At 41.4% G+C, this 23,265-nt stretch overlaps 2 protein-coding genes across 4 annotated transcripts in view; one reads left to right on the top strand and one right to left on the bottom strand.

Moving 5' to 3' along the window:
• The window catches only part of htr4 (5-hydroxytryptamine receptor 4), a 49,118-nt gene extending 38,516 nt beyond the window's left edge, over positions 1-10,602 (top strand). The window contains exons 7-9 of one of the 3 annotated variants that reach the window (XR_005099133.1): positions 1,715-2,277; positions 4,350-4,465; positions 9,923-10,006. Coding sequence is in view for 1 of the 3 variants with exons in the window: in XM_037262158.1 (XP_037118053.1) it covers positions 1,715-2,277; positions 9,923-10,001 (642 nt within the window). In the remaining 2 variants the exon portion in view is untranslated. Of the gene's footprint in view, positions 1-1,714; positions 2,278-4,346; positions 4,466-9,922 lie in introns of all 3 variants that reach the window. The other 2 variants (XR_005099132.1, XM_037262158.1) reach the window with 2 other exon arrangements.
• Positions 10,603-16,789: 6,187 nt separating this feature from the next.
• On the bottom strand, positions 16,790-22,943 carry slc26a2 (solute carrier family 26 member 2). Its single transcript, XM_037262250.1, has 4 exons — positions 22,821-22,943; positions 20,398-21,300; positions 19,473-19,921; positions 16,790-19,395 (listed from the first exon to the last, which is right to left on the bottom strand). Exons 2-4 carry the CDS (start codon positions 21,289-21,291, stop codon positions 18,609-18,611), a joined length of 2,130 nt encoding a protein of 709 aa, XP_037118145.1. The 5' UTR covers positions 21,292-21,300; positions 22,821-22,943; the 3' UTR covers positions 16,790-18,608.
• Between the last annotated feature and the right edge of the window lie 322 nt (positions 22,944-23,265).

The raw sequence follows: 23,265 nt of genomic DNA, 5'->3' as shown, positions 1-23,265 counted from the left end.
GTTCACAGGGTTGCTCATTATTTATTTATTTTTTTCAGAAAGAAATACCTACAATGTCAAGATTATAACATTTTTCTACTTCTTACGACAATTTAAAAGAAATTGGACATTTTTTATTTTTTGTTCTTGTTTGTCTCATAAAATATATTTATATATTTATTTTATTTTATTTATTCTCTTGAATACCATTTCATTTATAATTAAAATTATTTGAGTTCCCATCACTTTTCGCATACAATTATGATTTATTTTCCTTGAACATGATGGTACTTAATACGCAGAAAATAATTTATTTTTCTTGGAAAAAAATCAATTATGATAGCAGTTTTTTTTTTCCAGGAGAAAATATGTGTCATACTTTGGTGAGGCGAATTGATAGTGGCTGGTGTTCTCACTGCAATGACAAGCCCTCCCCCCTTTTTGTTGTGGGTTGCCTAAGGATCATCTCAGCAAAGTGCTCACCTAACACAGACATGGAAAGATTTGTTAGCAGTATTGGATAGAACTTGGTCTTATGCTTTGAATTTAGCTCATAATTAATGACAGCAAAATGATGAGTGTTTTGTTTTCATACATCGAGTTTGTTTCCTTGTAAGTTTATGTCATTGAAAAAAAAACTATTATTCTAATGTGATTTCATGATAAAAATTACTCTCAAAGGGTATTGACGTTCAGCTAAGAAATGATGAGTAGAATAGACAACACAGAGACTAGAGATGCTTTTGAATTAACTTTTGACACCCCTTGAGGCAACTACCAAAACTACATGTTGAGTTATTGCCCAATAGCAACCCAAACATTGAATTAATCCTTCCGTTCTTTAGTTACAAAGTAGTCTCCAAAAAACCTTTTAAGGAAAACAGTTTGCTTTTTCTTGTCAGGCCAGCGAGCAAACTACTCCCCAGCCTCTGTTAACCTCGCTCGCCCTCGGTTGCCCTTGCTCGGTGACCCGGTTCGCGGTCCAAAATTGCGGTCCAATTTGGCACCCTGCACACACACACACACGCACGCACGCACACACACACACACACACACACGCACACACACACACACACACACACACACACACACACACACACATTCTCACACACAAAGAGCAGTTTAGTCTGGTTAGGAACTTTATTCCTCTCTGAGGGTCCAATTAAAAGTTCTGACAGCGACTTGTTTCTGAAGGAATTCCACAGCTAGATGGTCATACTTTGCGTTGCATTCATTTGCATTGCTATCAATGATGTTTTGTTGGCAAAGCAGCTTGATCAGATGCATTAGCCTGGACATACATGAAGTTGCTTAACAACTGAGTGAATTTTTAGCATTTTAGCTTACATTATGATGATTGCCACATGTAGCTACAGAAATTGTGTTTTTTGGCATTTGGACTTGGATGTTGGAGCATATTGCTTGCACCATTATTAGTTAGTTAGGGTTAGAGCAACGCTGGCGTCTGGACTGTTGACTGCCGCTTCTGTCCCGGACCGTGTCAACATTTCTCAAAAACTGTTTGATTCATCACATTCTATTATTTAATTATTGTGTTTTTCAACGATGCAATATTATAGAGGAGAATTATAGAGTGCTATTTTTATTATTGATAGCAAAAATGTTTTGTCATACCTTGGACAATAAATCACAAGCTGCTTCAGCCATTTTATTTTATTTTGATTTCCCCAAATGGATGGAGTCCCACTAAGTATTGTGTGTTGCGTGCGCGCAGATCGACGAACGTCGTCACACGGAGGGCAGCAACTCCACGACGTGCGTGTTCCTGGTGAACAAGCCGTACGCGGTGACATGCTCAGTGGTGGCCTTCTACATCCCGCTGGCGTTGATGGTGCTGGCCTACCAGCGGATCTACGTGACGGCACGGGCGCATGCCCTCCAGATCGGCGCGCTGCGGCGGGCGGGCGGCGCCTCGTCGGACTCAGCCGACCAACAGCGCAATCACCACATGCGTGTAGAGACCAAGGCGGCCAAGACGCTGTGCGTCATCATGGGCTGCTTCTGCCTGTGCTGGGCCCCCTTCTTCATCACCAATGTGGTGGACCCCTTCATCGGCTACACAGTGCCCGACCAGTTGTGGGCGGCCTGCCTGTGGCTGGGCTACATCAACTCCATGCTTAACCCCATCCTCTACGCCTTCCTCAACAAGTCCTTCCGCCGTGCCTTCCTCAGCATCCTGTGTTGCGGGCGCAAGCTCTACCGACGACCTTCCGTGCTGGTGGGCCCGCACGTGCCCTGCAACGCTGCGCGCATCAACGGGTCCACGCATGTGCTCAAGTAAGTGCCATTCTGCCGCCGATATGTGAAAACGATTGCTGAGATTGCCGGCTCGACTTTTTTTTTTTCTTTGTGAAAACATTGACAACATCTACAATGCTAAAAAAATATTGCCATAGTTTGAAGGTATTGAGGCATTGTATTAAAGGTTTTGGTGTAAAGAACTTGTATTTAAACGACTGATTGTTAAGGTCTTAGTTTTAAGGACTTGGATTTACATTATATTGGTTTTAAAGATAAGTTCAAGGCCTCAGATTCAAGGTCTTAGCTTTAAGGCTTTGGATTTAAGGTGTTAGATTTAAGGACTAGATTTGGGATTTCAGTCTGAATTTATTAAGAGTTCAGGCCCGACGCCTAATTCACAATGGGTGCGGAATAGCTGCGTTGTGGTCTTCTCTGGAGCGCAGCAAGGAATAGAAAGCATTGGAGTCGACGAGTCCATTCACACTGGATGCGGTGCAGTCCGCGGAACGTTGCCGCCGTTCACTTGCCTTCAATGTGAACGAAAGGATGGCTATTGTTTACAAGTAGCTCTCTTTTACACGATTGTTATCACATGAATGGATAGTCTTGGATTTAAGGTCTCACTTTTAAGGACATGATTTTCAAATTTGGGATCTTTTGGGATTTATGGAGTCTAATTAGCGGAAAACTCTCATTTACTTCCTTAGTTTCATGTTAGAAAACTGTTCTTGTTGTTCCAACTTTCTTCAGACATTCCTCACTGATCAGTCGATGACCCCACAAGATGTTTTTTATCTTTTATTGGGAAATCTCTTGCAGGAAATCTGTGGTGGTCTTGATTTAAAACGTTGGACCTTTTATGAACATTATTTGGATGTGTTTAGCTACAGAATGCATGTGTGGCCTTTTTTTTTTTTTGTCTCCGGCAATGTTTAGAGCATGCGCACGTGTATGTGTGGGTAACAATGTCTTGCAGACATAAACAAAAGCAAAGAGAGAAACATTCTAACAGGAAATGTTGCTCTCGGCTGCCAATCGCAACAAGCCATGCGCACACGAACACACACACACAGACTAATGCACACGCACACACACACACACACACACACACACAAACACACGTCGCTAATATGCATACCATACCGCAGGAATTCTGCCGCATACTTCAATGCTCTAAAATGATGAGAAGAAACAACTTTTTGCCACCTTCATTTGAACTTGAAAGGAATTTTGTTGTCCAAGTCCACCCTCGGTGTTTATCCACGTGTTTTGTTCTAATATCGAATTGGTCGACTGTATGTGTCAATTTTAACCTTGTTTTTCACCCTCCCTCTATTCCCTTCCCTCTTTTATCCTCCTTTCTTTCTTGGCCCTTTTCTTTCTTTTCCTTTCCATCGGTTCTCATGTCTGCATTCTTCTGTCCTTGTTTCCCTTTGTTTCTCTTCCCCATTTGCAACTTTCTATCCATCCTCTTTACTTCCTTCTCTCACCCCTCCCTGCAATCTATCCCGTACTATTTATTATTCTTCCTACACCTCCTTCCCTATTTCTATATATTTATCATATTTTGCCCTATCAATCCATATTTCCATTCCCTTCCTATTTGTCTGACAATATCCTTTTTTCACACCTTACCTCTTTTCGTCCCCATTTGAGTTCCCTCTATCCTTCGCCGTCCTTTGTTCCACCCCTCTTCCTCCACTCATTCTTCCTTTTTCACCACCTGCTTCACCTGTTTTTATGTCTATATTTTATATTTACTTCCACTTCACTTCCTTTGCTCACCCCTATCATCCTTTTTTTCTTTTTTGTCTCAAAACCTATTGTGACTTTTTTTGGGTTTCTTTTGCTTTCCCCCCCACCTTTTTCTGCTTTGCATGCCATCTGTCCATTTCATTTCCATCTATTCTGTCGCCATTCTTTCATTTGCTCATCGCATACATTGCACGGTAACTTGCGTTTTATATTCTCTTGCATTCTTTTTCATTCCTTCCCCAAATGAACCCTTTCTTCACATCCCTCTGCTTCATCTTCCTCCTCCTCTTTGTCCTCGTTCTTTTCCTCCTCTTTCTTCTCCTCCTCGTCCTCCCTGCTCGTGTCTCCAGCAGCTGCTCCTCTGCCTCCAAACTGCTGCTCTGGTTGTGCAACACCAGGCCAGTGCCTGTCTAGCCACTCTTAAGCCTCACCTGCAGGCACGCTCTCTCACTCTCGCTCGCTCGCTCAAGTGAGTTTGGCGCACTCACACGCACACGTATCTCTTTGACATCAATTACAGAAGGATTCAAATCTGAATGAATTCAACTTTACCCAATGCTACTTCATGGAAATTCTTGCAGTAGATCCAAATCAAAATCCTTTGCTTCCAAATGATAGTCACCAAAATATATATATTTTTAAATCATATTTGGAAGAAAAACAACGCTAATGGAAACATGTCTGCATCTTCGCTCACATAATTATTATTCTCGGATATGTAATTCTTCAAGTGTTTTGAATTATTTTAAATTTATTGAATAGTTTGCACATTTCTTTTAAATCTAATTCCCTCAAGGGGCATTAAATTGTATTTTTTTAATTCAGAAAAATTAAATGAATATGTATTTTTGTATATATTTTGTTTATCATGCTAATTTTTCATATTTATATTTAGAAAATATTCAGTATGTAACTTTTAATCTCTCAATGTGAATACTTTAATTTGTTTAAATATTCTTCAAAGTTCAGTTAATATCTTTTATCAAAGAGACTAACTATTTTCTTTTTATTTATTTATTTGTGTTATGTTTTGTTTATTGTGCCAACTTTAATCCCTCACATGGAGAAGAACATTTTTTTACTCATACTAATTTTGATAGTAATTTAATGAATTAGGATGGATGGATAGATCCCTGATGGTCCAGTGGTTAGGATGTGGAGCTTTCACTGCCCGTGGCCCGTCTAGTCTAGAGGCATACATTTATTCAAATATTTGCTAATTCCTTGTACTCCTTTTAGTCCTCCAATGCAATACTGTACAGCGTTTTTGCTGGTTTAAATTGAAGCAGAGTCCAACCTGATAATGAGCCATATGATGTGCATATATTGTATGAACTGACTCACTTTTTTTTTACAGGCACAGTGAAAAACACAGTTCTTTCTAAAACTATCCATCTAAACTCTATTATTTTAGTTTTAGATATAAAGTGGAAAAAAATTATTTAAAAAATTCACACTGCCCGTGCACTCCTCTGCGAGTGGGCACATTTGGAAAGAAGAGTGCACTCCGCTCCCATTCATTTCCAATCGCAGCCAGCAGTAGTGCACTGTGTCTGCAGTCAGAGCGCCACTGGCACTCCTTTTTTTGGTGCATTCTGAATTTTCTTCAGTAGTTGCTTCAGGTCCTTCTGGTGCATTGCTGCGTATATACTAGCGCCTCCATAGTAACAAAATACGCAGCTGCCAAATCACTTGCACACCTGGAGTTTCACGTTGGGTTGAACGATATCAATTGCTGTGGTTGGTGGCGGCACAAAATCATTTTTGCAATTTTGAACACAGAAAAGACCCTGCTGTATTTATAGTTTTGTATTTGCAAAAACTTTACAATAATTTAATATTTAACTGGTTTGAAAACTGTTTAGTTTACTCATTTCAATCCCACAAAAACAAGATAGGTTATTGTTTAAATATTTGTGAATAATTGTACTAATTTAATCCCACAATGAAACACTTAGATTTAATTGTTTGCGATTTATATATTGTTTCATTTTTTTAATTATTATTAATTACACTATACGTAGTTACTCATTTTAATGATACAAGGAGAATACTGATGGTGTATATTAATCACATGAGAAAGAAAATTCAATAAATTAGCGAGCGGGCGAGTGGTGCATTTTTTTTCTTTGTCATCAGTCTGTTGTGACTTTTGAGTCTAATCAAAGAAAGGACAGTAATTGTGCACAAAGACAAGCTAAGTGTGATTAATGTATGTGTCACGGTTGCTTTTTGCTGAGCCCACAGGGCTCCTAATTACTTAGTGGTGATAAACCAACCAACTGATACAATTGCCTTGTTCTGAATGCCTTTTATTTATCCCATTACCCATGAGCAAAATGTCTCCCATTGAGTTTGAAATATAATTTTTTATGAGAGGGAGTATGCTGTGAGAACAAAAGTATTAAGATGCAGCTGTTAATGGTTAAATTTATCAATCAATAGTCCTTCATCGGGTTAGTAATTGTGTTAGTGTAACTTGGGGTTAGGCATTCAGGTAAATTTGGGCTGGGGTAAATTAACATTGCAATACGAAAAAAAGTTTTCATTCGTGTTTCTATTGGGCAGTTATGACAAATATCGCTCTCTTTTCAAATGTGGGCCTTGAGCAACAGTCAACAGTGCCTTGAGATACAAGCATCTTAATTTATGAGCTTTCTCCAAATGTTTTGTTACGAGCTGGCAGTGAATGCAACTCAACTCGCTTCACAAGGTCAATTCTTCAAAGAAGAGGCTTTAAACTGTTCATTGCCACTTCCAGTGGATTTTTTAACTGACCCTAAAATAATCTTTGGAATCTGACCTTTAAGTGTATGAAAGGAAATACTGTAAATGTACTTAAATAATGATTCTATTAATTTGTATTTCACATCAATGAAATCAAAATGCTCTTACATAAATACGTAAACTAAACATTAAATGCAAATGTTTTGTACTCACTTAAATGACAGTAAACTGAATTTAAAAAATGTACTTTACAAATGTATCTGTATTCCCAAGACTTTCATCCATTCCATGTACTACATTTAATTTTGAGTCAATAAATATGTGCTGATTGTAGATTCCAACTAATGTACGATTGTTGACGTATCTGTATGTCTGTCTACAAAGACTTCCTTTGCTCTTTTGTTTTATGAAGAATAATTGTGTGCGCACATATGCAAGAATCAATCCACCGGTTTCCCCACGAGCCTCTGGTGCAGATGGCAGCGCCATTTTCAGAGCTATAAGTGAGTGCCCTTGGTCATAGCTCTTTGAATGGTACTGCAGTATGCACACAGCTGAGCGGCCGTGTGTCCAAATCCTACCCCGCACGCCCACGCCACAGGACGATGAAGAGATTCGACGGAGACAGATTTCATTCGACGCTTCAGTGTGTGTGTGTGTGTGTGTGTGTGTGTGTGTGTGTGTGTGTGTGTGTGTGTGTGTGTGTGTGTGTGTGTGTGTGTGTGTGTGTGTGTGTGTGTGTGTGTGTGTGTGTGTGTGTGTGTGTGTGTGTGTGTGTGAGTGCGTGCGTGCGTGTGTGTGTGTGTTCATTCATGCATTCATTTTTGTAATCTAAACTGTCTCAAGATAGTTCACCAAAGTTTAATTATCTTAGCCCTTGAGGTCTGGATATAGTACATCAACCAGGAATTACTGTGCCCTTTAAGGAACAAACAACCCCGTTGACCTTTTTCTCTGCAATCTGGATCCTATGCTGTCTTAGCATCTGATTTGTTTTTGACCAGAGTGTGCAGCGTATTGATGTCAAATATCGTGCTATTTTAATTGAAAAGGTTATTTGTAGCTCTGTGTGTACGTGTGCTCCCGCTGGCTGGTTTATGAAGGGTAAATGGCACCAAGGATCACATTTAATGACACAAATGGTTCTTTTTTTTGAGGCGCGCTTGTTGCCGGGGGCAACACTGAAGCTTAGCTGCAATGTGATTGCAAGAAAAGCAGTTCAGCTCAGCTCCTGGAGCTTTCTGCTCTGTTTGCATCGTCTGTGATGCTGCAGATACAGTTCCATGTTCATTTTCACATCCTGTCTTGTGATTGAAGATTGCCAATGCCAAAATATGTACATTTCTTCTAATCTAGCAAGCTGCCCAGTTCCTTCGCATAACGCTTTGAAAATTCAGCCCCCAAAGTCGGTTTGATTGAGCAATGTGTTTTGGGTGTGTCAAAGTAAGAAGAAGTTTCTATCATGAGTAGACGCACAAAAAGTCTCTAAAGGCTTTGCATTGTCTACGGGAACCTTCAAAGAGTGACTCCTCTAACAGATTTTGGTTTTGAGTGCTAACATAATAGCAACATTCTGATTTTGAAACAAATTCTAGAGACTGATATGACCAAAAAGACCTTTAACTGCTTGAGGTTTATTTTCACCACATGCCCTTTTAGGTAACGTCTGGGCATAATTGTTGTTTATTAAAGATCTCGTAAACGGGAATGTGATTGTTGCCATGACGACAAATCAAATATACGAGGAGTGAACATTTTACATTTGTTTACTTAAACTTCAAAGGAACAAGTTAGGGTGTTGACCTGATGATGCCTCATTGGACACCGTCATGGCTGTTGAGCACATGCGCACACACACACACGCACACACATCCACGCACACACACACATACATACACATACATGCACACGCTCAGAATCTCTCCTGAAAGCAATTAGTGGTGTAATGGTGCGCCACGGCTGTCACTCGTTCGAAAGAATGAATCTCTAATCTACTGTGAGAGTGCTAAACACACACACGCACGTACAGAAGCATGCACATATACACGCAAACCCACTAACACACTCATTTAAGTAGTAGACAGTAAAAGTTTTTCCTCTGTTGTTCCTCATTAAATCTAGTGCGTGATGCGTTCGTGGTGTTCCATGGTTGTAGGAATAGCAAGACCGCAGTCATCATCATCTCTCTGTTGGTTTTCTGCCCGACTACACACAGATTGGCTTCTTGGCTTTATGGTGCTGCTAATGAGCTTTGGATTCTCCATAACGATTTGTGACATTTACCGGTGCCAGTGTGTATGGGGAGAGATTTGTGTCAAGATTATTCACACAAATACGTCTGCAATATTCACACGTGTTTTTCAGATCCACAAATATATTCCTGATTTCCTAGTGTTTTTTAGATCCACAAATAAACCCGCGATTTTCACATTTTTTTCAAATCCACAAATATATTCTTGATTTTCATGTGTTGAGTGAGTGAGTGAGTGAGTGAGTGAGTGAGTGAGTGAGTGAGTGAGTGAGTGAGTGAGTGAGTGAGTGAGTGAGTGAGTGAGTGAGTGAGTGAGTGAGTGAGCAACTGACCGACTGAGTGTTATTTTGTGAGTTAGAGAGTTAGTTACTTCTTCGGTTAGGTTCGGTTAGGTTACTGCAGTTTTTTTGTTCCCATTCCTGTTAGCTTGATTTACTGTAATTCTCAGCCAGAGACGCTATTGACCAACTCTTTGTGAACAAAGGACTTCGATTTGGATCGAGAAGGAGCATTGTATTTAGTGGAGCCTTAGGGCGCTCCCTCAACTTCACATGATTTTGATTTGGGATGAAGAAACCTGTTTCATGTCCCAGCTCAGTGGCCTAGTGGTAGAGTGTCCGCCCTGAGACTGGAAGGTTGTGGGTTCAAACCCCGGCCGGGTCATACCAAAGACTATAAAAATGGGACCCATTGCCTCCCTGCTTGGCACTCAGCATTAAGGGTTGGAATTGGGGGGTTAGATCACCAACTGATTCCCGAGCGCGGCACCGCTGCTGCTCACTGCTCCCCTCTCCCCCAGGGGATGGATTAAAATCACACGGGGATGGGTTAAATGCAGAGGACAAATTTCACCACACCCAGGTGTGTGTGTGACGATCATTGGGACTTTAATCTTTAATCTTTAATCTCTTTTACATGTTGTGCCTTCTTTTATGTGGTGCGTGTCAGGTATTTGGTGCTTCAAAATGGGAACCATGTGGCACAGGAGAAGGAAAAGCTGCACGACCACGCAGAGTCCTGCTTGTGACGCGTCGTCACACACCTCCACGAAGCCCATATGCGGGAATGGTGCGCAACGCCGACTCGGCCTAGATCCACGGCTGCTAAGAGAGTCTGGTGGACCGTGGCCAAACTAGTTCTGGCTCTGGTTCTGGCCCCAATGTGACTACGGTCACGAACAAGCACCACCTGTGGGACTTTGAGGGTGTGATGTTTCCGAAGCGAATGTTAATATGGTAGTTAATTTAACAGTAGATTTATATCACCTCTTTGTGCGTGCGCGCGTGCGTGTGTGTTTGTGTGTGCGCGTGTGTGAGTTTGTGTGCACGTGTGTGCACTTTGTGTGTATTTATGCATTTGTGTGAATGTGTGTGTATGCATGGATGTGAAGGTGCACGCAAACAAACAAATGTGCATTAACTGCAGACTTTCATCTTTGATTTGAGTTCAGGTGACGAGCGTAGGAATTATACTATAAAGCGTGTATGCCTCCCACTTTTGTAGGGACCAAAAGGGAGTTAACAATCCTAAATCATGCTTTCAATTTGGTTACAAATTCTTTGCAGTCAATTACTGCCTTAAGTCTGGAATGAATCTGCTGAGGCTCTGCCAGACCTTGAATGGAAACGATCATTGCGTAACATTCCACTTCTTTGCCTTAAGGTCGCTTTCGCAGTGAGCTTTGTGTCATTGTCCATCTGCACTAAGACGCACCATCCAATGCATTTTGAAGCATTTGATTAAGTATGAACATATAATACCTGCAGAAGCCCATCAGAATTCATGTCAGCAATCCCATCAGAAATAAATGCAAAGCAATCACTTCCATTGGCTGTCATACATGGCAATTAATAATAATAATGGATCATCTAAGTAGCCAACTGTTCCATTACTTTTTGTCACTTAAAAAGTGAGATATATACGTATATAAAAACTTGTATTTGTGACACTGTTCACCTGATATGGATGTAAATACCCACACATTCAAGCTGAAAGTCTGCAATTAAAGCACATCTTGGTTTCATTTCAAATCCATTACGGTGGTGTTTAGAGCCAAAAAGATGAGAATTGTGTCAAAGTCCCAATATTTATAGACCCGTCTGTTCTTTTCGAAGGGGAAAACTCGTAGTTTGGATTTTGAAAGATGTCTTTTGTGACGCTAGTCCCGGGATATTTCTGACACACCTCAGATAAGTGCAAATGAATGCCTGTGCATTCCTTCCAACAGTATGTGCATGCCTGCACATGTGTGTTTTCACGGTGATGCATGTGGGATTTTTTTTGTCTCTTACAACCATTTGTGCGCGTGCGTGAACAGTACTCTCCCGTCATTCCATGCTGCACCCATGCCTCCTCCGCGTGTCACATGACCCATTGGCCCCAGGACTGGGAATGTAGAGGACCGTATACGTACTCAAACATGTTTACATAATGCAACTTTAGTAACCTATGTTGTTGGTCTTTAATTTAGGCCCTCGACGCCATTTGACTTAGCATGATTAAAGTTGGTTGGCATGTATGTCGTGAAGAAACTCCAAAAAGTCTCAACAAGCCATCCACAAAAAGACAAAATCTGCCATTTTTTTTGTCACCATCGTAGGCTCAATTGTCAATTTTCAAGAGTCCCTCAAAAACAAATGTGTGTTTTGGACTTTGCCTGATCGCTACCAAATTTGTACCATACAAATGGATGCATCTAAATTGGGGAATATTTTTCTCAATGCGTATGATGACTCTCAAAACAGAAACTCTAATAAATTGAGAAAGGAAATTTCGTATTTTCGTAGACATTTCTCACAAAAACATCTCAAGGAGCTATTTCTGAAAAGAGACACAGTCGGGGTTATTTTGGTTGGAAGAGGGAATTTTAGTGTCATGAATAAAACCAACCCAAAGGTCTCACAAAGCCATGCCTTAAAGACACAGGAAGTCTGCCATGTTGATTTGAAGCTGCAATTTTAGATTTTGCCTACAACTCTCAATGGGTGGACTCAAATGGCATTTAATGAATCATTTCCTTTCATTCACAAACAGTGGGTGGAATAAAGTCCCGAGACACCTCCCGAGTTCATCAAAAGAGATTGAACTAAATGTCAGGAAAGAAGACAATTTAGAACAGGGGTCACCAACACGGTGCCCGCGGGCACCAGGTCGCCCGTGAGGACCGCGTGAAATAGCGGCTTCTATTTATTTTATTTTATTTTTTCTATTTTTGTTTAAATCACACATGTGAACTGGAAATGACAATTAATAATAAAACATAGTTAAAGCTAAATTGAGCAAATTGGCTATTTCAAAAGTGTGTGTCAAACTGGTAGCCCTTTGCCTTAATCAGTACCCAGGAAATAGCCCTTGGTTTAAGAAAGGTTGGTGACCCCTGATTTAGAAGAATCACTTTCGGGGATGTCCCAATACTTTTGTCTATTTTGTGTAGTTTCACTTCTGATGGATTACTGCATTACTTTCATGATTTTTTTGGGGGGGTGTTTTGCTTTTCAAGCTGTGAGCTCACCCATGTGTGAAGCACGAGCACTTTGACACACACAAACACAATCTGAAAAATATAATGTTTAAAATTCATTCAATCAATGTTTTTGATGTCTTTGCTTTTCGATTATCTGTTGTTGTTTTTGTTGATTGGAACAGAGTGAGTGAGTGAGCGCAGTTTGTAAAATACTGTAAATAAAAAGAGACTTTATTGACACCCACTCTCTCTCTATATATATGCTATATGTGGACGTTTGCATTTTCTATGTAAACCAGTCTTAAAACCGTCATTTGAATCCCTAAGCCTCACTTAAAACCCTGTTTTAAAAGCCTGACTCAGACATCAGGCTCAAAGTTGAAAGCTTAACCCTCCCCACTTTGAAACCCTAACCCAGGCTTGAGACCGTAGTTAGAAATACTTACCCTTATTTCAAACCCTAATACGAAATAGTAACTCAGATTTGAACCGCGCCTTTCAAACCCTAATCTTGTCTTGATTTAAAACACAATGCAATGTGAGATTCTAAAAAACAATAACAATACCGTAGTTAGAACAAAACGGCAGCAATTCATCGTCTTACTGTAATAAATTTGAATGAATATCTGGCTTTTAATAATGTTTTTGGCAATGTATTGTGTAGAATGTAGATCATGGCCAAACTCAGGCTCAAAACCCTCATTTCTCAGTCTAGTTATCTCTTTGAATCTATCTCTGTGTGAATCTGTATTCTGCCACGTGAAAATGTCTGTCATGAACGCGTGTAGTACAACACTTTAGCAGCATGCTGTGATTTACATCCACAGAGCAGCATGTGTCCTTGCGCACACACATACACACACGCGCACACACGCACGTACGCATCACTTGAGTGTAAGTGTCTCAGCATTCATCTCTGTAATTGTCCAGGTCATCAAAGAGAAGAATGTCTTGGCAGCTAAAATTAGAATACGTCTGCTGCCTTCAACACTGTAATCGATGGGAAAGCGACAAATGTCAGCCATTATTCCATAATCCTCCCCAAATGCAATCATAGTGAAGGAGAAGAAGCGAGCATAAATACAGCAGTGTGCCCTCGCCTGCCTGCTCTGACATTTCAGGTGCGCTTAGCGGTGGACAAAAGGTGGCCATGTTGACTAACAGTGAATGAAATGGTGGACAAAAGGTGGCCATGTTGACTAACAGTGAAAGAAATGCACCGCATGACACTGACATTTGAACTAAGGAGTGCAGCTGGAATCCACATACAAGAGTCCTACTCTATTCTGCTTTTGAAAGAGACAGAAAAAGACAGGTGAGATTCATGGCTGGTGAAGGAAGCACTGAGCGAGATCGACCGAGGCAGCCTGACATTAAAAACTGAAACATAGAACTGAGAGTACTTCGTAAGAAGGAATTATGAGATGCAGTATGTCAAAAAGAAATTCCTGCTGTTGAGATACCCAACTTTTTTTTATATCTGAATAAATTTGCGCCATTATTGTTCTCAGCCCTTATCGCCAAATGTCAAAATTCTGACAGCCCCACGGGTGGAAGGGTGGGGTGACCGAGTGAAGGCCGAAGCCGAAATCAATTCTGCACCTTTGAACTGTGAGGCAGACGGCCGAACCCGTGCATTACCATGCCGCCCTTTCAAAGTACATTATAGACTGCTATTTTTCTAAAAAAAAAAAAAAAAATGCATTCTTTTTTTTATTTGTGGTTTTATGCAATCAGTAAAACAACATGTAAAGCACAGATATTAACGACATTAGTCTGACTGTCAAAACCTAATGTGCATATTAAAAATACCTGGAAAACATATGGAGCTGGGAAGAGAGAAAAAACAAGCAACTGCGATTATCATTATTTTCTCCTTGGATCGGACATTGCAGCCCAGTCAAAATAATTAGAAACCTTTATTCACGTTTTATTATTGTATGAATACAATTGCATTCCCTTTTCTTCAGTGTACTCCTTTGCAAGGCATAAAGGATAATAATTTGGTGATGACAAGTTAAGTGTTCTTCTTGCAAGTGAGTCATGTTCTCATCATCTGTTGTGCTGTAAGACTGGCAACTTTTAATTAGTTTGTAACTGAAAATGTTCAACTTTCATGCAGCAATAAATCATCGGTGCAAATTTGGCAGCTCAGCAACATATTTATGTCACTACAGCCACAAAAACAACAACATTATGATGATTCAATTTGTATTCAGATTCGGAGTGTAAAACTTTAATGTGCCAAGTGGGAGACAACAACAGAAGATACATGGTGTTTATGATGCTGCCATGATGATGCAATTGCAAATCATTTTTTATTCACTGGTGTTTGCTGTGAGAAAATATCAAATTTCTGTTATTTTTCAAGCAAACGTTAAAATGTTGCACGATAGAAGATAACTCGCCTGTTTTGGTCAAACTCTACCAAAATATATCACAGACTGCGAAGCCTTTTACTGACCAAATACTTTTTCTTAAGAAAACTATAACATTTTATGCCTCTGTCTTTTTTCTTTTTTTTTTTTAGAGGAAATGTTCTGTTTATCTAGTAAAACGTTGGATTTTTAGGGGGAAAGCAGAATTCTAATGCATATTAATATTATTTTAATCATGGTGTTAAAGAGCCTTTAAAGGCAATATGTGCAAAAGCAAAACACTACGGCGAAGTACTTGCTTCATATAACAATTAAAGCTTGAAACTTGAAACCTGAAGCCGGGAGAGTTTAATGCCATCGGAAGTTATCGTCGGGAAAATGCTGCTCTCTGGTGTCAGGTTAAGATTGCGAACTCCCTGGAAAAAAGAAAAAGGGGCACCTCGTTGGCAAGGTCACGATTGGCGTCATGCATCCATCCTGGCGTGTTTTTTTCTATTTTTTTTTTAACCATTGGTATAGTGCAGGGGTTGGCAAACCCGTGGCTCCAGAGCCGCATCTTTAGCACACCCCTAGCGGCTCCCTGGAGTTTTTGCAAAAATGCGTGAAAATGGAAAAATATTTATTTTTTGTTATTGGTGGTGTTTTTTTAAATATGGTTTTTAGATGGTAATCACCACACAACCATACTTATGCTGTAAAAATGTATGTAGTCGTAAATATATTAAAAATACCGAATTTAAGAATGACGTCAAATAGCAAAATTGCGTCATAGCCTGCGACACAGCACAGGTGAGTTGTAAACAAACAGGTGTGTGAGTGATGGGTCATGGATTCAAAAGGCAAAAAAGAAAAAGATTGCTGATGAGAACAGAGGCTTTAAGAAAGAATGGACTGAACTATTTGCTTTCATTTCCAATGCTAAAGCATTGCCTGCATGTTTGATTTGCAATGAGAAGTTGTCAAATAACAAGAAGAGGAATTTGGAGCGACATTTTCAGCATGTTAAATTTGCTACCGATCACCCATTTGCAACTGAGAGGAAAGGTGCAATTGCAGTGCTGGTGGAGACATTTGAAGACCGAAAAAACAGTTTCAAGAAGTGGATTGCATCTCCAAACTCTACTACTGCTGCAAGTTTTGTTGCAACCCGGGAAATCATTCACGATGGCGAGTACATGAAGGGATTCATTCATTAAAATATCAGAGTGGCTATTTTCGGACTTCAAAAACAAAACTGAGATCATTCAGAAAATTAAAGACATGCCTCTCCGCACAAACAATATCACCGATCAGCAGATTAAGGACATCAATTCAGCTCCAGCTTTCTTAATTGCCTGTGATGGATGAGTCGTGTGACGTGACCGATATCGAACAGACAGCTCTGCTATGCAGGTACGTGAACTGAAGAAATTATCAAATTGATACCACGAATGTTTTTTAAATTATTTTAATAGTAGGCATACAATTTATGTATTGACACTCTATGTTGCATTATAAAAGGCTTTTAGATTTTTGCGGCTCCAGACAGGTATGTTTTTTGTATTTTTGGGCCAATATGGCTCTTTGAACATTTTGGGTCGCCGAACCCTGGTATAGTGAATGGGAGTTCTTAAATGTGGCTTCCTGAGTTGCTCGATGAGCTAACTTAAGTATTAATAATAGAACCCCAAATAATGATTGCATTAATAACTTGACAGCACATTTCCTATATTTAATACACTGGTCCTAAGATGCAGATCTATATGTGGCCTGTGTGTGCATACGTATAATTTTTAGATATTTTGAGGCGATCATAGTGTCTAAATGTTTGCGTTCAACACAGGTTGGGACTTGGGAGCATTTGTTGATTCATGGGGCAGGGTGGTGCAAGATTTCTATAAAGATAAAAATGAATTGAAGCTGAGGCAGTGGAAAAATTCCAATGAGGCATTTGTGCGTTAAGACCAACCCAGAATGGTAAATCAAACACAGAAATGGCAACATGTGCATTTTATTAAGGCACAAAGCAAATATGATTAATCAAAGGCACTTATTTGCATAAATCAACATTTACTGTTTGTTTTTGGACACATCAAAACATTTGGTCTTAAATGATTGTCATTCTGTAGCCATCACCTGTGTCAGTTGGTGAATACCCAACAAGTGCTTGTAAAAACTTGTAAGGAACACGTGTTCAAGTTTAAATACAACATAATTGCTAGGTAATTGATAGCCTCCAGCAATGCGGATTCAACACAATACAAAATCAAAAGAGATGGATCCAGCATTATGTCATTGTGGCTCGTAGAGAGCAAAGACATCAAGCATAGTTCAAGACCAAGAAAGACCAACTTCAACACAAGATAATAATCCCTAAAGTTGGAAGTGGACGGTTATTGTTTTTATTCAATGTTTTACCAGGGAAGTCAGTTGAGAACACTCTTCGTGTTCAATGAGTGTCTTGCCTAAGGACACAACAACACAACTTAGACAGGGCTGGGTTCGAAACGCCTACCCTCTGGTTACTGAAGAACCCGCTCTACTGCCTGAGCCATGGCCACCAGAGTTACGTCGATTTTTTGACACTGCTAACTCTTACCAAGATGGCTGCTCAGAAACAGAATGTTGACCATAATGCGATTTACCTTTTATTGCAGTAGCCTGGTTTGTTGAAATAAAAAATAACACAATAAAGACTCTTGACCCAACACAAGACAGTCTTAGTTTTTTCCAACTGCAGTTGGTCAAGAACAGTATTTACCATTTGGGTCATGGTTAAAAAAAAAAAACGAAAACTAAATGACACGGGGGCCCAAGCAGACTGCCAAGTAAACACTAGTAGCTCTACCTGAGAACAAGTTATGCTGCTATTTCACAAGCAAGCTTTCAGCTCTACATTTTAAATTTACTTTTGAAATAAATATATAGAAAAATAAATCCCTTCTTTCTATTTTTTTGTTTGGGCTGTGAACTTTGCTCGGCTCTGTGTTTGTCTGGCAAGCGTGTCACCCTAGACAAACACAAAGATGCATGGATCGAACCTGGCCAGATGAGGAAACGCCTGCTTATGGCTTTTTTTGCATGTAACAATAACAAATTATATCTCGCTACTTTTGTATTTAAGTAAACAATTAACGATGGACGTCAGTGACTTGTCTGTGCGGTACGTTGGCTTTAACGTAAACTTTGGCAATGTATCAAACGGTGTCATTTCAGTAACATTACTTTACAGGAAAAGTTGGCTCCCTTGTAGACTCGAGTTGACAAACTATTATGCACACAGTAAGTCTCCAAATAAGCGAGACTTGTTCGTAGAAGGCATGAACAAGTATCAGATTCTGACCGTATAACAATGAAGAACATTTTCAGTATTGCAATTACTGCTCTAGAACGTATGACTTTAAAGTAAGTTTTTCCCAACTCACTCCGTAGGTCCGATAGTAAGCAGACTTTGAGTACCAATAAGCGTTGAAGAGTTTTTTTTGTTTTTTTTTTAAACCGTGGTATACCTTGAAATTGGTAACCAACCCACGACTAGTCTAGAGGTGACAGTGTGGAGTTTCCGTAAACTGCTGATAGAAATAAATAAAAATAAAAAACATGGCAAGGTTCTCGTGAATTGGATATGCATCATGAGAGCATGAAAAAAACATTCATTATCCCTGAAAAAACAGATAAACAGGATATCTGACTTGATTGATAACGTGCAAGGTGGCATTTATGCAACAACTGCAGCCCCAGAAGGCACAATCAGTAACTAACATCAGCATAGCAAGACGCAAATTGGTTTGTAAACATATCAGGACAGTAATTCTCAACGCGTGCCATTACAATCGCCATTTGGCGGCAACGCACGCTGCAGGTGATGGACGGCGTCTGCGATGGTGAAGAAGTGCAAGCCTTCGACTCCTCCCTGTTCCTCCGTAAAGTAACCCCCTCGCCGGAGAGCGTCCAGGACGACTGTGTTACACTGAGCCAGGACCACCGCCACCCCCAGCTCACCGTAATCATTGCGCACTTCCTTCAGGGCGTTGACGCCAGCGCAGTCAAGGAACAAGACAGCGCTAAAGTCCAGGACTAAGCTACGGAAAGATTTTTGGTCCAGCGTCAACGTGACACTAGCGGTGCCTTCGCCGTCCTTTTTGTGCGCCGATTCTTGCCCCGCATTCTGACGTTTCAGCTTCTTCTCAAACTTGATTCGCCGCGCCTTCTCCTTTACCGGGTCAAGCCCCGTACGCCGGTACAAAGACATCTTAAACAAACTCTGATTGGCATAGTAAATGGGTGCTGGGTATCTGACGACGGCCACGCCCGGGTGAGCGTGAAGGCCGCGGTACGCCGACATCTCATCGTAGTGGTCCCTGTCGGAGGTTCGGCCCAGCTCCAGTGCCTGAGCCCGCTGCGTCCGGGCCAGGACGCTAAAGGCGGACACCAGGATGCCCACCAGGAGGCCCAGCTCTGTGTTGATCAGCGCCGAGGTGGCCATGGTGATCAGCCAGACGGCAGCGTCCACGCGATTAGCCTGCCACATGCTGGGCACCTCAGCAAACTTGCGCAGGGCACCGCGGAGGTTGACCACGATGATCACAGCCAGCACGCACCTAAACAAGAAGCCAAAGTTGCCTGAATGGGTTGCCCAAACCTGAAGATACTGCTATCTGAGGTGACCGGTACTCACTTCTGGAGGGAATAGAAGAGCGGAGCGATGACCAGCAGCACCAGCAGCAGTACCACAGCGGTGACCAGGGCTGACACCTGCGTCTGGCAGCCCGTTGACTCCTTGACCAGTGTCTTGGTCAGGGCGGCGCTGGTGGTGAAGCAGCGAAAGAAGGACGGCAAGATGTTGCAGAAGCCGATGGCGAACATCTCCTGGTTGGCATCTACCCGGTAGCCATGCTTTTTGGCAAACATCTCCGAGAGCGACACGGTGATAGCGAAGCCCACAATCGCAATAGAGAAGGCGTCCAGCGCCACGCTGGGGATGAGCGACCATGCCGGCAGCTGTGGCGGCATGAAGCCCGTAGGGATTTCACCTGCCACGGCCGAGCCGTAGTCTGCGTTGAAGCGGCCAAAGTGAGACGCTAGTGTTGCGATGATGACCACAAACAGCTCAAAGGGAATTGGAGTCTGGGTAGAAAACAGAAGATTCGAGGGAGGCGTTTGACATCTACAACTTGTGTGCTTCAATAGGCACTGCTGTTTTGGTTAGCAATAGAGTACAAAGGGACTCAGTTGTTAACCACTTAATGTTCATTCTCGAACAAGGGGGTTACATAATAGCAACTCGCCTCAAGTGTACCTGGCGACTAACTTGATGATCAAGTCTTCAATTTGAGAGACAACCAGTATTTGAGAAAATAACAATACATTTGTTGATCCAGGACAACGTTTAAAGAGACATTACTCTTGCATCAAATAATTGAATGACTGACCCATCCACTAATTCCTGCATGGTGTGGCACTATTTCAGTAAGTGATACAAATCTTGACCTCCACAAAACTTTAAAGGGAGGCGCCTACGTATTTAAGGGAGTCAGTCACATACTGTATTTGCCTGCGTGCAGGCCATGACTGACCTCAGCTATTAATGGTGAATGACTGACCTTCAACTTGGCTTTGAAGCGATTGTTGAGCTCCTTGGTGGGCACCAACAGCAACAGGCACACCAGGCTGGTGATCAGATCACACAGGTTGCTGTTTCCCAGGTTGGCCAACACGCTGAACCAGGTCTTGATGAGCGTGAACCAGCCCTGTGGCCGGGGGATCTTCAGGCCCAGCATGTACTTAACTTGGGAGGTGAGAATGGTGAGCGAGGCTCCCGTGGCGAAGCCGCTGAGTAGCGAGTCCGACAGGTAGACAGACACGAAGCCCACCTGGAAGATACCCATTAGCACCTGGTAGACCCCTGCGACAAAGGTGACTGTCGCGCCCACTGTTATTGCGTAGCAGCTCCTGTCACATGCCTCCACCATGCTATTGTTGCTGCCCTCCACGGTGGCATTGCCGTTGCTGCCAAGGCCACCCTCCGAAAGGTACCCCGCCAACACCAATTCCCGGTCCACTACCTGCCCCACCAGCAGGCAAAGCACCCCAAAAATGCCCACAGAAATGTGTTTGGAGGTGCCCAGAAGCGTGTAGATGATGGAGGCGAAGAAGGAGGTGTAGAGCCCATAGATGGGATCCTGGCCGGCCAACAAGGAGTAAGCAATGGACTGGGGAACCAATAGGATTCCAACGATGACTCCCGACATGATGTCCCCAAGGAGCCAGTCCCTCAGCTGGTAGCGCGGCAGCCATTTCAGGATGGGGATGAAGCCCAGGACCTTGGACTTGATCTTCTGCGACGAACAGGAACAGTATTCCCTGAAGTGTCGGGACAACACCGTCCGGCAGCCTTGTCCCTCCTCTTCCGGCACTCTTTCCAGGATGAGTGGCCCGCACTGCTCGTTGTTGGTCTCATCCCCGGATGTCGCACAGCAGGCATCTCTATGAGGCATTATTGAGCTCTCTACGGTCAACAGAAACAAAGTTAGGAACACAGTAATTGGCCGGATCGTACAGCGTGTGTGACGAAGCATATGGTTAACTTTTAATTGACTGGATTTAATTTTTACAAACAGTCTACACCTATCTCAAGCACCACTTTCATTTTAAGGCTGGGGAAAAAAAAGTCAACCAATTGGACCTAGAAAATTGGTTGATGCAAAATTCTACCAATTACTTGATTATGTGATGGAGGAGTCGTTAGAATAAGAAATACATTTTAAAATGATTCAAAAACGACTGCCCTAGATTATTCCACAAATAACAAGGACGATAAAGTGTGCCACAACTGCACGTCCATGATTGATTACACAAAACCTTTGGCGTTAATACACACACACCTATGTATGCACACACACATTCACACACATGCACACATATGTATGCACATACGCAAACTCAAACACATATATGTACATAGTATATACACACACACACGTATATACATTCTGACACAAATACACACACACTCATACAAATACACACCCTAACTGGATAATTCACTGATGTTCTGTTTATTCTTCCAAAGTTTCTGGTTCTGATAGTGGGATATAATATATTCAGCTATTAACAGGTTTAACTACTTCTTTTTGGGAACATGAAGAGACTGCAGTGTTAAAGAAAGCACACGGCTTGAGGGTCCTCTGAGAAGTCATATTATATGACGAGTAGGGCGCCTCCCACTAGTAGTAATTTATACAATAAATTCAGAAAAATATGATGAATTTTTAGTTGCAAGTCATGTGTTAGCAGTGCATGAAATGAAACTGCGATGAATGTTTTTTTTCCAGCAACATCGTTTAATGTAAATACTTGCTGTGTGTGTGAACATTAGTGATGATGTCTGCTTTTCCAAACACACTAATATAACATTGAATACTTTTTCTTTATAATCATTTTAAGCATTAGTCACTCATGGAAACTACAATATATATTTTTTTTTATTTCGAACACACAGTCATAAATAAAAACAGAAAACAAACACAACAAAAATATGCAATATAAATATTCCAAAAGGCTGACAGTACGAAATGGATTAGGAAGAAATCAAATTCGATCCTACCTCAAGCTTTGCATTACCAAGATACTCCAATAATCAAAAGTTGTAGCCCATAATACAAATACGGTACAGAATACATACATACATGCCCCAAATAAACATACATCTCACATATATAATTTGTTCACGCACTATTTGCCCACACATCACCTTTGCCGTGTTTGCTCCACGTTGATGAGATTATTGGTCCAGGCTATATTTAACAGCTAATGCCGGGAAGCTACGATTAAATAAGAACTTTAAATTTTCAATAGAAGTTGGACAACTCGTGCAGCATTCGTGTTTACTCAAGTGTATGAATGAACGCCTTTGTCAAGAACAAATCGCAAACGTGTCAACTCTTGAGGAAGCGAGTTCATGTCACGTCTGTTTCACGCGGGGAGGAGCAAAATGATCTCAAATGACTACGTTCAAGTTACTAACCTGATCTGTGCGAGAATTCTTCTTAAACAGCGGGAGGAGAGGATCCGTGTTTTCTTGCTTTTACCTTTCCGCTTCAGAGTCATATCGTGCAGAAGCACTTCTGCGTGGTGACGTGACGTCAGGGTGCAACGTGAGAATTGGTCACGTGATGTGCCCAGACAGCAAAGATAGGTCGCTCGCACAGTCAACTGTCACTCCGACAAGACACGCACTCACTGGCCACAAAATTAGGTACACCATCTAAAGTTAATAAACGAGTAGATTAGAATGAGTATTTTTTACAATTATGATTAATAGTGTATGATTATTTCATCTCGATCATGGCAAAGCCTATCGAGCGATTAAAGGTGACGTCTTTTGTTATATATAGCCTGTCTTAATATGGAGGAGGTACCAATAATTGGACAATTAGAAATTGCCCCCCAAAAAATAGCCGCTTCACACC

Source organism: Syngnathus acus, chromosome 10 (genome assembly GCF_901709675.1).
Source record: "Syngnathus acus chromosome 10, fSynAcu1.2, whole genome shotgun sequence".
NCBI classification, from domain to species: domain Eukaryota; kingdom Metazoa; phylum Chordata; class Actinopteri; order Syngnathiformes; family Syngnathidae; genus Syngnathus; species Syngnathus acus.
This window is presented reverse-complemented; position numbering and strand designations above follow the sequence as displayed.

What these genes read in the sequence shown, in the direction of transcription:
- slc26a2 (XM_037262250.1), bottom strand. Translation starts at nt 21,291, where the DNA reads ATGCCTCATAGAGATGCCTGCTGTGCGACATCCGGGGATGAGACCAAC. An exon ending in GCTTCAAAGCCAAGTTGAAG is followed by an intron (nt 19,922 to 20,397) that starts GTCAGTCATTCA and finishes TTTTCTACCCAG; the next exon opens with ACTCCAATTCCCTTTGAGCT. An exon ending in CTCTTCTATTCCCTCCAGAA is followed by an intron (nt 19,396 to 19,472) that starts GTGAGTACCGGT and finishes CTTCTTGTTTAG; the next exon opens with GTGCGTGCTGGCTGTGATCA.